Below are 19,780 nucleotides of genomic sequence, written 5' to 3'. Positions count from 1 at the left end.
GGGAGCGGGAGGGCGAGGTAAGCATGGTGCGGCGGCGCCCCCCAAAGGACGGCGCCCCCCCTGCCATGCTTACCCCGCTTACTGTATTGGCACGGCCCTGGGCCTTATATAAGTCCAACATGGTCACTTGGCTGAGAACTGTTTTGTCAAATACTTTGCACAGTTTATTACCCAGCCTAAAGAGGGTAATCTCCAGTAACCGAGAAATATTCATTTGATAAAGACTTCTTGTGCTTGCCCAATATAGATTCCCTAATACTGAAAAGAGCGATCTGCCCACTTTAATGGAAAATCAGCACCCCAATGAGCTCTCAAGGTATCATCCATTGCTACAGGTTCATATTTAAGAAAATTCAACATAAAACCGTAGACATTACCATGCTCACAGTGCATATAGAGAATCTTGGGTTAGTAAGATACACCAATAAATTATGCGCAAAAGCTGTGATTTTAAATGTCTGATCCCTCAAATATACCCCCTTGTGAGAGAGTCTATAGGATGCTGCTACTTCCCCTTAAGGATATTCCCTCACAGTGTCAGAGCCACCTTAAAACCAATAGTCTAGGTACAACAGTAGTCCAATGTACTACTTAGATTGTGAGCCCACTAGGAACAGAGCCAGTACCTGTAAAATGAAACTGTAAACCACTTAGGTCTACGTAGTATATAAATACTTGAATGAATAAAGTTTTACATAAACATATAAATGTTCCTAATACTCTTTAAAAATATCACAAATATCTTGATCTTTAGTAGCAGTCAAACCCACAGATATCTTTACTTTCAAATTATTTGGGGAGGGGGAGGTGGCCTCTCTATCAGTTTACCACTTTTGTTCCCATTTTTGTAATCATTATTTATAAGAAGCTCATTTGTGTAGCAGTTCATTCTCCGAGGACAAGCAGGCTGCTTGTTCTCATAGCTGGGTGACGTCCATGGCAGCCCCCCCGAATGGAAATCTTCATAGCAACAAAGGTTGCTAGAGCCTTCGAGTGCGCGCGGCCATCTTCCCGCCCGTTGCGCGAGAGTCCTGACAGTTCTTTTCTTTCCGCTGTAAGGGAGAGACTGCCTGCAGTCTCTCTCCGTGTGCCCCTGAAAAGAGCCTTCGTTTCACGGTCTTTTTTCCACTTTTTTTCTTTCGTTTTTTGCTCTGTGGAGCTGTTTTCTTTTAAAATAAAATTTTTTTAAAAACCCTTATTTCTTAGGTTTTTCCCTCTTAAGTTTCCTTTCGTTCCTGTTGCGGCCCTCTTAGGCCGCACGTACGCGTTTCTCCTTTTTGTGCCCTTCTTTTGGCACCATCGAGAACTTTGACTTCGCCGCCGCTATTTTTCCGTCCATGACATCGAGGATTCCCAGCGGCTTCAAGAAGTGTGGTCGATGCAACCGGGCAATCTCAGGTACTGATCCCCACTCATGGTGTATCCAATGCCTTGGGCCCGTCCATCGCCCAGACGCATGTAAGTTGTGTCTTAGCCTTAAAAAGCGGACACAGGCGTCGAGACTAGCTCAGTGGGACCGTCTGTTTGGAGCTTTGCCCGGGACTTCGGCGTTGACGTCGATATCGGTATTGCGGTCGGCGGCATCGATGTCGGCACCGGAGATGGCTTCGACATCGGGAGCACAGGTAATGGCTGTCCGGAGACCACCACACGCTGGGAGCAGTGAGCCATCGAGTGGGTCTCCACCTGCCTCGAAGACTCCTGCTGTGTAGGCCCACCGGGACCAACCACTTTTGGACCCGACCCCGAGGAGGCGTGTGGATTCCACATCCTCCTCGTCGGTACCGAGGTGTACCGATGACGTGCGTCGAGCGAAGGCTAAGAAGCATCGCCATCGGTCTCCTTCTAGACACGGTACCGGGAGCTCTGGGACGTCGAAGGATTTGGCACCCAGGATGCGTCAATGCCGGAAGGACTGCTCACCCTCCATTCAAGAGGTGTCGGTGCGTCGATCTTCGGACAGCCTGGTACTGCCTCCTCACCCTTTGCAGATTCTGCCTCCAACTCCTGCACCGGCCCCACAGCTTTTCCCGGCAGAGACTCTGGACGAGCGCATCCGAGCCATTCTTCCAGGTCTTCTGGAAGGGCTGCTGCATCAGTTTGTTCCGGTACCGGGGGTGCTTGCGCCCTTGGTACCGTTGATGGAAGCGGCAGCTGGCTCTGTGCCTGTGGTGAGGTCTCCAACGCCGGTACCGCGTGCGGTATCTGCATCGGCTGCCACCCAGGTTGACTCCCTGTCGACATCGCTGGAGGGAGCTTCATCGCTGCCGGCACGGGAGTCGACTTCTCGACATCGTCATCAAGGACGTGATTCCTCGGCGTCGAGACGGGCCCGGTTTCGGACTGCAGTCAGAGAACTCTTGCCCATACTGAGGAGGATGCCTCATGGGAGGAAGAGGAGGATCCCAGATATTTCTCTTCTGAGGAGTCTTGTGGTCTTCCCTCTGATCCTACTCCTTCTCCAGAAAGAAAGCTTCCCCCCCCCCCCCCCCGGAGAGTCTTTCTTTCTCTTCATTTTTCCGGGAAATGTCTGTTGGCATTCCCTTCCCTGCGGTGTCTGTGGATGAGCCCAGGACTGAGATGCTCGAGGTCCTTGACTATCCTTCGCCACCTAAGGAGTCATCCACGGTCCCTTTGCATAATGTCAAAAGTACATAAGTATTGCCATACTGGGAAAGACCAAAGTCCATCGAGCCCAGCATCCTGTTTCCAATAGTTGCCAATCCAGGTCAGAAATACCTGACAAGATCCCAAAAATGTACAAAACATTTTATACTGCTTATCTCAGAAATAGTGGATTTTCCCCAAGTTCATTTAATAACTGTCTATGGACTTTTCCTTTAGGAAGCCGTCCAAACCTTTTTTAAATTCTGCTAAGCTAACTGCCTTTACCACATTCTCTGGCAATGAATTCCAGAGTTTAATTAAGCGTTGAGTGAAGAAAAATTTTCTCCGATTCGTTTTAAATTTACTACATTGTAGCTTAATCACATGCCCCCTAGTCCTAGTATTTTTGGAAAGCGTGAACATACGCTTCACATCTACCCGTTCTACTCCACTCATTATTTTATAGACCTCTATCATATCTCCCATGAGCCGCCTTTTCTCCAAGCTGAAGAGCCCTAGCCGCTTTAGCCTTTCCTCATAGGGAAGTTGTCCCATCCCCTTTATCATTTTCGTTGCCCTTCTCTGCACCTTTTCTAATTCCACTATATCTTTTTTGAGATGCGGCAACCAGAATTGAACACAATATTCAAGGTGCGGTCGCACCATGGAGTGATACAAAGGCATTATAACATCCTCATTTTTGTTTTCCATTCCTTTCCTAATAATAGCTAACATTCTAATTGCTTTCTTAGCCGCAGCAGCACACTGAGCAGAAGGTTTCAACGTATCATCAATGACAACACCTAGATCCCTTTCTTGGTCTGTGACTCCTAACTTGGAACCTTGCATGACGTAGCTATAATTCGGGTTCCTTTTTCTCACATGCATCACTTTGCACTTGCTCACATTAAATGTCATCTGCCATTTAGACGCCCAGTCTCCCAGTCTCGTAAGGTCCTCTTGTAATTTTTCACAATCCTCCCGCGATTTAATGACTTTAAATTTGCTGATGACACAAAGTTATTCAATTACCTCACTAGTTACTCCCATCTCTAGGTCATTTATAAATATGTTAAAAAGCAGCGGTCCCAGCACAGAGCCCTGGGGAACCCCACTAACTGCCCTTCTCCATTGAGAATACTGACCATTTAACCCTACTCTGTTTTCTATCTTTTAACCAGTTTTTAATCCACAATAGAACATTACCTCCTATCCCATGACTCTCCAATTTCCTCTGGAGTCTTTCATGAGGTACTTTGCCAAACGCCTTCTGAAAATCCAGATACACAATATCAACCGGCTCCCCTTTATCCACATGTTTGTTCATCCCTTCAAAGAAATGTAGTAGATTGGTGAGGCAAGATTTATATCCATGTTGACTTTGTCTCATTAATCCATGCTTTTGAATATGCTCTGTAATTTTGTTCTTAACAATAGTCTCTACCATTTTGCCCTGCACCGATGTCAGACTCACCTTAAGGAGACATTGCTTAGGAACTGGATGAAACCACTAACTAATCCCACTATTCCCAAAAAAGCTGAGTCCCAGTATCGGATTCATGGAGAACCTGAATTGATGAGGACGCAGTTACCTCACGACTCTATGGTTGTGGATTCCGCTCTCAAGAGAGCCAGGAGTTCTAGAGATTTTGCCTCGATGCCCCCAGGACGAGAATCTAGAACTCTGGACTCTTTGGGGAGGAAGGCCTATCAGTCCTCTATGTTCGTGTCCAAAATTCAGTCTTACCAGCTCTACATGAGCATTCACATGCGGAACAATGTGAAGCAACTGGTGGACTTGGTGGATAAGCTCCCTGTGGAGCACACCAGGCCTTTTCAGGAGGTGGTCAGGCAGCTGAAGGCGTGTCGCAAATTCTTGTCCAACTGTTGATGTTGCATCCAAATCCGCTGCTCAAGGTATAGTGATGCTGCGTGCCTTTGACCTGGGCAATCGAACCCAGCAGCGGCTTGCGGATGTTCCTTGCTGGGGGGATATTTTTGGCGAGAAAGTTGAACAGGTGGTAGAGCAGCTCCACCAGTGGGAAACCGCCCTCGACAAACTCTTCCACCGGACGCCTTCAGCATCTACCTCAACAGGTAGAAGGTTTTTCCGGGGAAGGAGGACTGGTCCCTTTGCTTACAATAAGCGTAGGTACAATCCACCTTCCCGACAGCCTTCTGAGGCTCAGCCCCAGCGCGCTTGTTCGCGTCAACAGCATGCACCCAGACAGGCCCCTGCAGCTCCCCAGCAAAAGCAAGGGACGGGCTTTTGACTGGCTCCAGCTGAGCATAGCCGCCGTAAAAGTACCTGTGCCGGACGATCTACCGGTCGGGGGGAGGTTAAAAGTTTTTCACCAAAGGTGGCTTCTCATAACCTCCGATCGGTGGGTTCTTCAAATAGTCCGGTTAGGGTACTCCCTCAATTTGATCCAGCAGAGGCAGGTACTTGTAGAGGAACTCTCCGCCCTTCTTAGCGCCAATGCGGTTAAGCCTGTTCCACCAGGGCAAGAAGGGCTGGGATTCTATTCCAGGTACTTCCTTGTGCAAAAGAAAATGGGGGGGATGCGTCCCATCCTAGACCTAAGGGCCCTGAACAAATATTTAGTCCGAGAAAAGTTCAGGATGGTTTCCCTGGGCTCCCTTCTTCCCATGATTCAGAAAAATGATTGGCTATGCTCTCTGGACTTAAAGGATGCTTATACACACATCCCGATACTTCCAGCTCACAGGCAGTATCTTTGATTTCGTCTGGGAACTCGACACTTCCAGTATTGTATGCTGCCCTTTGGGCTCGCCTCTGCGCCCAGGGTGTTTACAAAATGCCTAGCGGTGGTTGCAGTGTCGCTACACAGACTGGGAGTGCACGTGTTCCCTTATCTCGACAATTGGCTGGTGAAGAACACCTCGGAGACAGGAGCTCTACGGTCTATGCAGATGACTGTTCAACTCCTGGAGCTACTCGGGTTTGTCATAAATTACCCAAAGTCCCATCTCCTTCCAGTTCAGAAACTAGAATTCATAGGAGGTCTGCTGGACTCACAGACAGCTCATGCGTATCTCCCCAAGGCGAGGGCAGACAATCTTCTGTCTCTTGTCTCCATGGCCATAGCGTCTCAGCTTATCACAGCTCGGCAGATGTTGAGACTTCTAGGTCATATGGCCTCCACAGTTCATGTGACTCCCATGGCTCGTCTTCACATGAGATCAACTCAGTGGACCCTAGCTTCTCAGTGGTATCAAGCCATAGGGGATCTAGAGGATGCGATCCAGCTGTCCACTGCTTTTCACAATTCCTTGCAATGGTGGACGATTCGATCCAGTTTGGTCTTGGGATGTCCTTTTCAAATTCCTCAGCCACAAAAAGTGCTGACGACGGATGCATCCCTTCTTGGGTGGGGAGCCCATGTCGATGGGCTTCACACTCAAGGTGTTCAGTCCCTTCAGGAAAAAGGTCTTCAAATCAACCTCCTGGAGTTGCGAATGGTCTAAAGGCTTTCAGAGATCGGCTGACCTATCAAATCATTCAAATTTGGACAGACAATCAGGTTTCCATGTACTACATCAACAAGCAGGGGGGCACTGGATCTTGCCCCCTGTGTCAGGAAGCCGTCCAGATGTGGCTTTGGATACGCCAGCATGGCATGCTTCTCCAAGCCATGTATCTGGCAGGCGTAAACAACAGTCTGGCCGACAGATTGAGCAGGATAATGCAACCTCACGAGTGGTCGCTCAACTCGGGCATACTCCGCAAGATCTTCTGAGCATGGAGCACCCCCTCGGTGGATCTTTTTGCCACTCAGCTCAATCACAAGGTCCCTCAGTTCTGTTCCAGACTTCAGGCCCACGGCAGACTAGCGTTGGATGCCTTTCTCCTGCATTGGGGGAAGGGTCTTCTGTATGCATATCCTCCCATACCTCTGGTGGGGAAGACTTTGCTTAAACTCATGCAAGACGGCGGGACCATTATTCTGATTGTGCCCTTTTGGCCGCGTCAGATTTGGTTCCCTCTTCTTCTGGAGTTGTCCTCCGAAGAACCGTGGCGATTGGACTGTTTTCCAACCCTCATTACTCAGAACGAGGGGGCGCTTCTGCATCCCAACCTTCCAGTCTCTGGCTCTCACGGCCTGGATGTTGAGGGCATAGACTTCGCCTCCTTGGGTCTTTCTAAGGGTGTCTCCCGAGTCTTGCTTGCTTCCAGAAAAGATTCCATGAAGAGGTGTTATTCTTTCAAATGGAGGAGGTTTGCCCTCTGGTGTGACAGCAAGGCCCTAGATCCTTGCTCTTGTCCTACACAGACCCTGCTTGAATACCTTCTACACTTATCAGAGTCTGGTCTCAAGACCAACTCTGTAAGAGTTCATCTTAGTGCAATTAGTGCTTTTCATTATCGTGTAGAGGGTAAGCCTATCTCTGGACAGCCTTTAGTAGTTCGCTTCTTGAGAGGTTTGCTTTTGTCAAAGCCCCTTGTCAAACCTCCACCAGTGTCATGGGATCTCAACGTCGTTCTCACCCAGCTGATGAAGCCTCCTTTTGAACCACTGGATTCCTGCCATCTGAAGTATTTGACCTGGAAGGTCATTTCTTGGTGGCTGTTACTTCAGCTCGTAGAGTCAGTGAGCTTCAAGCCTTGGTAGCCCATGCTCCCTATACTAAATTTCATCATAACAGAGTAGTCCTCTGTACGCATCCTAAGTTCTTGCCGAAGGTGGTGTCGGAGTTCCATCTGAACCAGTCATTTGTCTTGTCAACATTCTTTCCCCGTCCTCATATCCGCCCTGCTGAACGTCAGTTGCATACATTGGACTGCAAGAGAGCATTGGCCTTCTATGTGGAGCAGACAAACCCCTTCAGACAGTCCACCCAAATGTTTGTTTCTTTCGATCCCAACAGAAGGGGAGTTGCTGTCGGGAAACGCACCATTTCCAGTTGGCTAGCAGATTGCATTTCCTTCACTTACGCCCAAGTTGGGCTGACTCTTGAGGGTCATGTCACGGCTCATAGTGTTCGAGCCATGGCAGCGTCAGTGGCCCACTTGAAGTCAGCCACTGTAGAAGAGATTTGCAAGGCTGCAACGTGGTCTTCAATCCACACATTCATATCTCATTACTGCCTTCAGCAGGATACCTGATGCGACAGTCGGTTCGGGCAGTCGGTGCTGCAGATTCTGTTCGGGGTTTAGAATCCAACTCCACCCCCCTAGGCCCATGTTTGTTCTGTTCCAGGCTGCACTCTCAGATGTTTCTTCATAGGTCAATCCTTGTTATGTCCTCGCTGTTGCGAGGCCCAATTGACCTTTCTTTGTTGTTTTGAGTGAGCCTGTGGGCTAGGGATACCCCAGTCGTAAGAACAAGCAGCCTGCTTGTCCTCGGAGAAAATGAAGATACATACCTGTAGCAGGTATTCTCCAAGGACAGCAGGCTGATTGTTCTCACATACCCACTCGCCTCCCCTTTGGAGTTGTCTTTGTCCTTGTTTGCTTTGATATCGAACTGTCGGGACTCTCACGCGATGGGCGGAAAGATGGCCACCCGCGCGCACTCGAAGACTCTAGCAAGCTTTGTTGCTAGGAAGATTTCCGTTCGGGGGGTGCTGCCGTGGAAGTCACCCAGTTGTGAGAACAATCAGCCTGCTGTCCTCGGAGAATACCTGCTACAGGTATGTATCTTAATTTTCAAGGAGACTTATGTGTTTAGTAACAGAATCTTATTCTGAGGAGTAGATTGTTTCCCATATTGCTGATGATCCAACTGAACTTGTTTTTCTAAAAGCAAAATGTAACTATCTCGAGTTCTTTTTGTTTTTGTGACTAATATAACATATGATATCTGTGCGAAGGACTGCCTTCGCTGCTGGCCAATGTAAGCACGCATCCCCGCCTTCTATTTCAAGAGAAGATATTCCCTAAAAATGTCATCCTGATGTAAGCCCAAGGGAAATTTCCATGAGCCCATTCATTGGATGCCCTGCTACACCTTCACATCAACCCAAACCATTGCATGATCAAAAATCTCATATGGTCCAATATCTATATGTTCCCTTAAGATCAAGTGATCTTGAGACACCAATATATAGTCAATGCGGTACATAGTGTAATTGTCTCATGGTAAATGCCTATAGAGGCTAATTTTCAAAGCACATAGACTTACAGAGTTACATAGATTACTATGGGGCTCATTTTCAAAACAGAAAAACGTCCAAGAAATGTCGTATAGCACCATTTGAACGGATTTCTTCTCAAAACATTCAAATCGGTATTTTTGAAACTTGTTTTGCAGACGTCTATCTATACATTTTGTTTGCAGTGTGTCCAAATCATGGAGGTATATTAGGGGAGCTTCAAAGGTAGGATTAGGGTGGGCTTAGGACGTGCCTAACACTTCGATGTTTTACAGCCAACAATGTTTTAGAATAGGCCTGTTTTCAGAATGAATAAGGCACAAAAAGTGCTCTAAATGGCCAGATGACCACTGGAGGGTATTAGAGATGACCCCCCCCCCCCCCCACACTCCCCCAATGGTTACTGATCCCCTCTCACCCCCCAACATTTAAATAAAAATAGTGCTCACCAGCATGTATGACAGCCTCAGATGTTATTTGCCAGGTCCATTAGAGCAGCATACAGGAGTAGTGTAGTGGTGGGTGCAGTGCATTGTAGACAGGTGGACCCAGGCCCATACCGCCCTCTACCAGTTACACTTGTGGTGGAAACTGTGAGCCCTCCAAAACTCACTAAAACCCACTGTACCCACATATAGGTGCCCCCTTCACTCATAACGGCTATTGTAGTGGTGTACAGTTGGGAGCAGAGGGTTTTTGAGGGCTCAGCAGACAAGATAAGGGAGTAACGGTGAGATGTGTACCTGGCAGCATTTTTATAAAGTGACAGAAGTGCTCTCTAGGTTGCCCCATTGCTCTCCTGGGATGTTTAGGGAACCAGTCTGCTAAAAATGTTGACCCTTCCTACAATCCAGTGGCTTGATTTTCTACGTTTTTTTTATTATTTATTTATTTATTCAATTTTAATTTTACAAGCATACCAATCTTGTAACAGGAAAAAATTGGTCAAAGAAGGAAATACATCAAAAGCAAAATCATATTTTACAAAAATAATTTCTTCATCCCAATCAAAAGTCCACTTTTAGGGAGTTCAAAATCTACAATATGTTGAAGTAAAAGCAAGCAAATCATCTCAATTAAATGAAAGGTCAGACGTATTTAAGACATTATATTACTATTTCAAATGCTATCACTAGGTGGAACAACTGTTCCATCAGTCTTTCTCGCTGTAATAAACAATTCCAATTGGGCTGGATCAGAAAAGATACATTTTTCAGTTTGGTAGGTAATTAGACATTTGCACGGAAATTTTAGGAAAAAAGTAGCTCCCAAATTAATCACTTCTTGCTTCTTCTGCAAAAACGTTTTTCGGCGTAGCTGTGTTTCTCTTGATACATCTGGAAAAATATTAATTTTTAACCCCTAAAATACTTTATTACAATTTTATAGAATAATCTCAGTATCCATAGTTTATCAGGTAATAAAGCTACTGTGTGGCTGGCAGGGCTTGATCTGTGTCTGAGGTTTCTAATATAGCTGACACATCCAGGGGTTGGTGCTCCTGTTGTTGTTGTTTCCGTCGTATGGTCCCAGAGAGGATATAAAATATTTGTGTGAAAGGAGGCATATTATCCGCATTAATTTGAAGAATTTCTATAAGGTAATTTTTTAACATCTCTTTAGGGGCCATATTAGGCAAATATGGAAAATTCACAAACCGTAGGTTATTGTTTCTAGAAAAATTTTCCATATTCTCAGCTTTTTTTCGTAGGCTAATTAAACCTTTTAACATTACATTTTGAGTCTCTTGTATCTGCTGTATTTCTTTAGCTTGATTTTCCACCTGTGTATTTAAACGTTTAATTTTATCCTCTACACATTCTACTTCTTGTTTAAGTTTTTGTATCTGTGGTACCAAGGCTTTACTGAGATCTGCTATTAAATTCCACAGGCAGTCCAGTGTTACTTCAGGAGGTTTATTCTGAAATCGAGCAATTGAAACAGTTCCTACCTCCTGTTGCAGGAAAAGTCCTACCCTACTGGAGTTGATTTCTCCCTCCATTGATGTCCCAGACAGCGTATTCCTCACTCCATCGTGTTCTTCACTTGCCCTCGGTCTTTCTTCGTCCATTTCCCTTTCCGGTTTAGGATTCAGTGACACCGCTAGTGGAGGAGCAAATCCGCGTTGTGTTGGAGGGGGGGAAGGCGTTCGAATATCAGGGCTCAATGAAACTTCCAGCTCAAGGGATCCCAACATGCCTTCAACTCCGGTGGATGATCCCAGCGAGCCGCTCACCGGCGTACTTGCGTCTTGATGAACCCACTGCAAATAAGTATCAAGAGGGCCACTTTGAATGGGGGTTCTCGGTCGCTGGTGGGCTACGGCAGCGGCCTTCCCTCGCCTCTTCGGCATCTCAAGGTAAATTTGCTGGAATAAACCAGCAAGTGGCGAATAAGAAATTTGCAGGAGCTCAAAAAAATGCATCCGACCTATTCAGCGACCATTTTGAACTCCATTTTCTACGTTTTTAACTTGTACATCTTTTTTAAATGACCGGAAAGACAAATACACAGAGCACAAAACCTTGTTACTGTTAGGTTTTCAAGGCAGAAACTAGATTCGTGAGCCCTTGGACCACTGCTGTGGAGCGGCAGTGGCAAGCAAAACCACCCCCAAACCAGAGACAAGGCAGAACAGGACTGGAACCCCTGACTGGAGTTGCAGCTGAGGCAAACAAGCTGGAACAGGCAGAGCAGGAACAGCAGGACTTCACCTGCGCTTGACCACCGTTCCCCAGGAGTTGAGCCCCTGGGTGCAGGCGGCCGGCAGGACTTACAGGACAAGCCAGGAACTGGATACCAACTAGATACCAACTGAACAGGGACTGAGGGTCAGAGGGGAAAGGAATATACATTGGAAGCAAGACAGAATTCTGGGCTAGGACTCACAGACAGAAAATACAACATTAGGCAGGAAGTGGACAGGCTAAAGGACAAGAACTGAAAGCTGCCAGGCAGCCACTGAAAAGGGCACAAAGACAGGTAACAGCAAGGACTGAAAGCTGCCAAGCAGCCACTAGGGAAAAACATTGACAGACAAGAGGGCAAGACCAGAAAGCTGCCAAGGCAGCCACTAAGGAGGAAACTAGCAGAAAAAGCTAACAGCTAACCTACACACAGACTAACCAGGGACCAGACAAGGAAATGCAAACAAGAAACAAGACTAGAAAACAAGCAACAAAGTACAAGCTAACTACACAAAGACTAGACTAGAACCAAGCAAGGATTTCAGACAAGAAACAGAATAATCAGAAGTGTAACAAAGCACACCAACATACCAGGGACCTTAGACGATGCAAAGGCAAACACAGAAGTTTCCAGGTGGTTAATAAAGCCCATCAGCAGTTGAAGTTCAGCTCAGGAATCACAAGGCAGCTATGGGTGCTGTTCAGGCACAATCAAGAAAAGCAAATCTGGCAGCCCGGATTATCCGGACCGGGCTGAAGTCTGGAACATGTGACAGTCCATAGCATCCACCGGTTCTGGCCACCAGAGGGCGAGGTGAGCACAGACAAGGAAACAGTCACCATCGTGCCAGTTACAAATGGTATTTTCAGAAAAAAAAAATAGACATTTTGCGTTTTTGAAAATGGTCATGTTTTCTATTCAGATTTTGGATGTTTAGCGCAAAATGTCCAAAGTCCAACTTAGACATCATATCGAAAATACCCTTCCATTTAACTTTGCAAGCCTGTGTGCTTTGAAAATCAGCACCGTAATCTCTTACAAAGGGGTACAGTGTGCGCCAGACAAGTAACAAATCTAAAAGATTACATAGTAAGGGAAGTCCTTTGGTTTCATTAACCTTTTCCCAGTGGGGATTATGTGATTTGTTTATTGAAGGATCCAGGACTTAATTGAACTCTCCCATAAGTATGTTAGTTGTTTTTTTTGTTACATTTGTACCCCGCACTTTCCCACTCATGGCAGGCTCAATGCGGCTTACATGGGGCAATGGAGGGTTAAGTGACTTGCCCAGAGTCACAAGTTAAATCTGCATAAAATGTTTTATTGTATACTGCCTGCTTATGTGCACACAATCTCTCTGGGGTTTTGAGGCCCACACCATGAGTTATTCCCACTTCCAGAGGGCCATATAGAGCCTGAGAAATCTATTTTTCCTAAAAGCTTTGAAGCTCACTGTCCAAGATACTTTCAGGAAGTCCCACCAGTTATAAATTGTCGTGCTCAAACTGATTTTCAAGGTCATTGACCTTACTTTCCAATGCATCCACACTTGGTCCAATTTTTGCACTTTATCCTCCAAGGCCTATTCTATGTTGGCCCAAGCTGTCCAGATGTTTATTAAGTGCTTCAATTTGATCAAAGATCAGCTGAAACTTCTTATCTATGGTGGCTTCTGTGGTCCACATTGAACTTACCATCAGATTCGGAGGAGCAATGTGTTCTACCATTATGGGATCTCAGCAGGAGGGTTTATACCCAAAACATTCCATGATAGCACTATACAGTCAAGAGCAATATACTGTCAAAATTCTTTTCACAATTTTTCGCCATAAAAGCACCCAGCCTTCAACCCAACACCCACATCGCCTCTAAGAGTTATCACTTTTCCCCATGGATAAAACCAGTTCTGATTGCTGCCAATTTGCTCCCCACATGCTCTTTCTTCCTAACCCCCCCCCCCCCCCATTTCCCTGCAGCTGTCTTCTAACCCCTCTTTCTCTCCCCTCCCCTCTTTCTTCCTTTCTGCTGCCTAGTATCCCTCCCCTGTCTAGTATCCCTACCCATCTCCAACTCACATTCTCTCCCCATTAGTCATGTATAATGCAAACCCATTCATACCACATATAACCCAAACTTTCCACCTGTTCCAGATTCACTACCTCCTGTCCCTAGATATCAACACACACTTTCCATGCTTACACATCCAGTCTCCTTCTCCACACTCAGACTTAACAAACTATGTCCAAAATACTTCTCCAACAACTTGCCAGCCACAAACCAGTCCTGCTACCCCCACCCCTCATACCAGCCCATTGTTCTTCTCCTTCTCCCTTATTATTAAAATTATATATGCTTATGTTTATTAGATTACTCACAAATTGCAAATGTAACATTAATAATTATTCGATAAGAGCTCTCCACACCAGCTTTCTCCGGGAATCGAATTCCCTCAATGAGCAGCACTGCAAGGAAACTGCCAACCTTTATCTACCAAGAATCAACACCCGCTATTGCAGTTGAACTACTCCAGAAACAAACAGTGTAAATATCCATTGTGGGTGATGATCTTAACTGGCTCCAAGTTCAAATGAGGTTGTGTGCAGACATTGTACATTGGTCCATCTCCAGAAGTCACACAAAATGTCAGCAACAAACATGACAAAAAGGCAATGTACCTTCTACATAGAGTGCGAAACTTCGAGATGTCTGTAGAATTTTTCCACCAAGGGAGAGCAACACTCAAATTTACATCATAACTGAACCCTTAATCTGTATAAATTAGCATTCCAATCTGATGAAAGATACATCATAACATTATAAAGTGGCCATTTCAAAAGTAATCCCTGCTCCCTTAAAACAGAACTCACAGGCTCAAACTTCTATGATCACTTTTACTACTGAATAAAAGATATTTTCAAATGCATCCTATTATAAATTCAGATAATTATATATATTTATATTATATATTTTAAATTATTAGATTGAACTTGATGCTACTATGTCTACCCTTCAAGATAAGCAAAGAAAATTAAAAGATGTGGAAGAGCAGATACAAGAACTGCAAGATCAGTATGATAAGAGTGTTGGAGAAAAAGAGAGTCTAGGTAAGTACATTAGTGAATAAAATACTTGTTCACAGCATTTGATATTGTGTATTTTCTTTAAGGGTATACTTGACATAAACATTTTGTTTTGGTTTTGTTTCATTTACCCTATTCTGTGATTGCATTCATTTTATTTGATGTTTATTCTGGTTTACAAAGTAAGCATCACTTATGTGCCATACCAGGTAGGTAGCCTATCATGGTTTGTTATTGAAGGTTTAAATCCAATGTTTAGTTCTTGGAAATGTGACATTTTATGCTTTCATTTTTCTTTGTAGTATAACATAAATAACTAAAAATAAAGGTTAAAAAAAAACTCATCTCAAGCCAGACTTTCTCCTGGAGACCTGTTGGTATTTGGGGATATGAATATCCATGCTGAGAATCTGGTGTCCTGAGTTAAGGACTTTCTCTTACTTTTGGAGATCCACAGTCCCAGTGTACATACAGTGGTGGAAATAAGTATTTGATCCCTTGCTGATTTTGTAAGTTTGCCCACTGACAAAGACATGAGCAGCCCATAATTGAAGGGTAGGTTATTGGTAACAGTGAGAGATAGCACATCACAAATTAAATCCGGAAAATCACATTGTGGAAAGTATATGAATTTATTTGCATTCTGCAGAGGGAAATAAGTATTTGATCCCCCACCAACCAGTAAGAGATCTGGCCCCTACAGACCAGGTAGATGCTCCAAATCAACTCGTTACCTGCATGACAGACAGCTGTCGGCAATGGTCACCTGTATGAAAGACACCTGTCCACAGACTCAGTGAATCAGTCAGACTCTAACCTCTACAAAATGGCCAAGAGCAAGAAGCTGTCTAAGGATGTCAGGGACAAGATCATACACCTGCACAAGGCTGGAATGGGCTACAAAACCATCAGTAAGACGCTGGGCGAGAAGGAGACAACTGTTGGTGCCATAGTAAGAAAATGGAAGAAGTACAAAATGACTGTCAATCGACAAAGATCTGGGGCTCCACGCAAAATCTCACCTCGTGGGGTATCCTTGATCATGAGGAAGGTTAGAAATCAGCCTACAACTACAAGGGGGGAACTTGTCAATGATCTCAAGGCAGCTGGGACCACTGTCACCACGAAAACCATTGGTAACACATTACGACATAACGGATTGCAATCCTGCAGTGCCCGCAAGGTCCCCCTGCTCCGGAAGGCACATGTGACGGCCCGTCTGAAGTTTGCCAGTGAACACCTGGATGATGCCGAGAGTGATTGGGAGAAGGTGCTGTGGTCAGATGAGACAAAAATTGAGCTCTTTGGCATGAACTCAACTCGCCGTGTTTGGAGGAAGAGAAATGCTGCCTATGACCCAAAGAACACCGTCCCCACTGTCAAGCATGGAGGTGGAAATGTTATGTTTTGGGGGTGTTTCTCTGCTAAGGGCACAGGACTACTTCACCGCATCAATGGGAGAATGGATGGGGCCATGTACCGTACAATTCTGAGTGACAACCTCCTTCCCTCTGCCAGGGCCTTAAAAATGGGTCGTGGCTAGGTCTTCCAGCACGACAATGACCCAAAACATACAGCCAAGGCAACAAAGGAGTGGCTCAGGAAGAAGCACATTAGGGTCATGGAGTGGCCTAGCCAGTCACCAGACCTTAATCCCATTGAAAACTTATGGAGGGAGCTGAAGCTGCGAGTTGCCAAGCGACAGCCCAGAACTCTTAATGATTTAGAGATGATCTGCAAAGAGGAGTGGACCAAAATTCCTCCTGACATGTGTGCAAACCTCATCATCAACTACAGAAGACGTCTGACCGCTGTGCTTGCCAACAAGGGTTTTGCCACCAAGTATTAGGTCTTGTTTGCCAGAGGGATTAAATACTTATTTCCCTCTGCAGAATGCAAATAAATTCATATACTTTCCACAATGTGATTTTCCGGATTTAATTTGTGATGTGCTATCTCTCACTGTTACCAATAACCTACCCTTCAATTATGGGCTGCTCATGTCTTTGTCAGTGGGCAAACTTACAAAATCAGCAAGGGATCAAATACTTATTTCCACCACTGTAGCTTTCCTTTACTTAGATTTGATCTTTTTGTAAAGGGACTCACTTAGAAACCTCTTATGATTCCTATACTCTGGATGTATCACTATTTAGCAGACTTCATTGTAGCCTTTAGTTTCTTGGCCTCATGAAATTCTCTTCTGATTGATGTTCACTCAGAAAGCTCTTTCCACAAATTTAAAATAGATGTGAAAAGATGGTTATTCTGGCTCTCAATAATGATGTTCAGAGTGGCCCTCATCCCTGTCTCTAATATAAATATTTAATACTAGTAAAAAAGGCCCGTTTCTGACACAAATGAAACGGGCGCTAGCAAGGTTTTCCTCGGAGTGTGTATGTTTGGGAGAGTGTATGTGAGAGTGACTGTTTGAGAGTCAGAGTGAAAGTGTGAGTGTGTGTGTGTGAGAGAGAGAGTGAGTCTGGGTGTGAGTGTGTTTGTGAGAGAGTGTGTGTGTGAGAATGAGAATGTGTGCAAGTGTGTATGTGAGACACAGTGTGTGAGAGAGTGTGTGTGTGTGGGCGAGAGAGAGAGAGTGTGTATGAGACACAGATTCTCTGTGAGAGTGAGTGTATGAGACCAAGCGAATGTGTGAGTGACTGTGTGGCACATAGAGAGTGAATGTGATACAGTGTGAGACAGAGTGTGTGAGAGTGAGAGTCAGAAAGACATTGTATATGAGAGAGAGAGTGTGAGCCCTGCCCTCCCAATCCATGCCCATCTGTCCCCTGCCCCCTCCATTCATCCTTTTCCAGCAATTCCCCTCTCTCCCTGAGCCCTGCCCTCCCAATCCATGCCCATCCATGCTCCTCTGTCACCTGCCCCCTCCATTCATCCCTATCCAGCAATTCCCCTCTCTCCCTGAGCCCTGCCCTGCAATCCATATCCATCCATGCCCATCTGTCCCCTCCATTCATCCCTATCCAGCAATTCCCCTCTCCCTGAGCCCTGCCCTGCAATCCATATCCATCCATGCCCATCTGTCCCCTCCATTCATCCCTATCCAGCAATTCCCCTCTCTCCCTGAGCCCTGCCCTCCCAATCCATGCCCATCCATGCTCCTCTGTCCCCTGCCCCCTCCATTCATCCCTTTCCAGCAATTCCCCTCTCTCCCTGAGCCCTGCCCTCCCCATCCATGCTCCTCTGCCCCTGCCACCTCCATTCATCCTTTTCTAGCAAGTCCCCTCTCTCCCTTCCATGACCCCCCCCCTCGCATCCATGCTCCTCTCTCTCCCATGTCCCAGCCTGGCCCGCCCTCTTCTCCCCCCCCTTCGCATCCATGCCCCCCCCCTTCGCATCCATGCTGTCGTTTCTCCCCTGCCCTCCCGCTCCCATTGTTCAACTTTACTGCCCACCCTCTTCTCTCCCCCCAACATCCCTTTTTTTTTCTTCTTTTTAAATTTACCTGTGGCGGTTCCGGCAGCGCAGCGTCAGGGAAGGAGGCAGCGCTCCCGACGTCTAGCGTTCCCTTCGCTGTGTTCCGCCTTCTTCTGACGTCATCCTTGACGTCAGAAGAAGGCGGAACACAGCGAAGGGAAGGCTAGAGACGTCGAGAGCGCCGCCTCCTTCCCTGACGCTGCGCTGCCGGAATTGTTTGGTTTTTTTTCCGCCCTCGACGTCATGACGTTTGACGCTAGGGCGGGGCAGAGACGGCTGGCTGGCTTCACACCACGAATCCACGAACCCTACAGGGAGTGTTTGAGTGGCTTCAGAACGTTCACGGTGCGTTTTATTATATTAGATTGTTGTCCTATGTAGTCCCTCCCTTTTTATATATATGATATAGGGGTCCTTTTACTAAGGTGCGCTAATAGATTTAGTGTACGCTAATGATTAGCAAGTGCTAAATGATAAGATACCCATTAAATTCCTATGGGCGTCTTATTTAGCATGCGCTAAATCTGGTAGCACACCTTAGTAAAAGGACCCTGTAGTCCTTTGCCTTGTATTTATTTATTTAGTTATTTGTTACATTTATATCTATTTGTAGGCTCAATGTGGCATACATAGTACCGGAGAGGTGTTACAGACTCCAGTGTAAACAAATACAAATTGATGTTGTGGTAAGATAAAGTTCATGTGGCACAGCCACGTTAGGGAATCGTACAACGGAAGAGTTGTGTTATGTTCATTACGTTCTTTAGTTTTGTTGTGTTGCAAAGATCTGGCATTTATGTTGGATCGGTAGGGTATGCCTTTTTAAAACAGGTTAGTTTTTAGTGTTTTCCAGAAGTTTAGGTGGTCGTTCGTAGTTTTCAAGGCTTTTGGTAATGCGTTCCACAGTTGTGTGCTTATGTAGGAAAAACTGGACGCGTAAGTTGATTTGTATTTGAGTCCTTTGCAGCTTGGGTAGTGCAGATTTTGGTACGTTCATGTTGATTCGGATGTGTTTCTAGTTGGTAAGTCGATCAAATCTGTCATGTATCCCGGAGCTTCACCGTAGATAATTTTGTGAACCAGAGTGCAGATTTTGAAAGCAATGCGTTCTTTGATTGGGAGCCAGTGTAGTTTTTCGTGAAGGAGTTTTGCACTTTCAGATTGCTTTTTTCCGAAGATAAGCCTAACTGCCATATTTTGAGCGGTCTGAAGTTTCTTTACGGCTTATTCTTTGCATCTCGCATAAATTCCATTGCAGTAGTCTACATGGCTTAGTACCATTGATTGTATCAGGTTGCGAAATGTTCCCCTCGGGAAGAATTGTTTCATGCGTTTGAGTTTCCACATTGAGTGGAACATTTTCTTTGTTGTGGATGTCACTTGGCTCTCTAGTGTTAAGTAGCGGTCCATTGTAATGCCAAGGATTTTCAGGCTGAGAAGGGGAGCATGTAATCTGGGGTGTTGATAATTGTGGGGTTATCCACGCTGTGTAGGGATGAGAGGATGAGACAGTGTGTTTAGTTTTAGTTGAAATGCATTTGCCCAAGAGTCCATGATGTTCAAGCTGATCTTGATTTCATTGGTGATTTCTGTCAGTTTAGATTTGTAAGGAATGAATAGTGTGACATCGTCTGCATAGATGAAAGAGTTAAGGCTTTGGTTGGATAAGGACTTGGCTAGTGGGGTCATCATTAGGTTGAAGAGGATTGGTGATAGCAGTGATCCTTGTGGTACTCCGCAGTCTGCTTTCCACGGTGATGATATGTTTGAGTTTGATTTTACTTGATATGTTCTTGTGGTTAGGGAACCCTTGATCCAGCTGAGTATGTTTCCACCAATCCCTAACTTAT

General features: G+C 45.6%; 1 protein-coding gene across 1 annotated transcript in view; it reads left to right on the top strand.

The window, feature by feature from the left end:
- DNAH6 (dynein axonemal heavy chain 6) overlaps window positions 1-19,780 on the top strand; it is a 2,906,060-nt gene that overhangs the window by 1,823,110 nt on the left and 1,063,170 nt on the right. The window contains exon 55 of the mRNA XM_030192089.1: window positions 14,393-14,516. Coding sequence (XP_030047949.1) covers window positions 14,393-14,516 — 124 coding nt within the window. The remainder of the gene's footprint in view (window positions 1-14,392; window positions 14,517-19,780) is intronic.

Source organism: Microcaecilia unicolor, chromosome 2 (genome assembly GCF_901765095.1).
Source record: "Microcaecilia unicolor chromosome 2, aMicUni1.1, whole genome shotgun sequence".
In the NCBI taxonomy this organism is placed as follows: Eukaryota; Metazoa; Chordata; class Amphibia; order Gymnophiona; family Siphonopidae; genus Microcaecilia; species Microcaecilia unicolor.
This window is presented reverse-complemented; position numbering and strand designations above follow the sequence as displayed.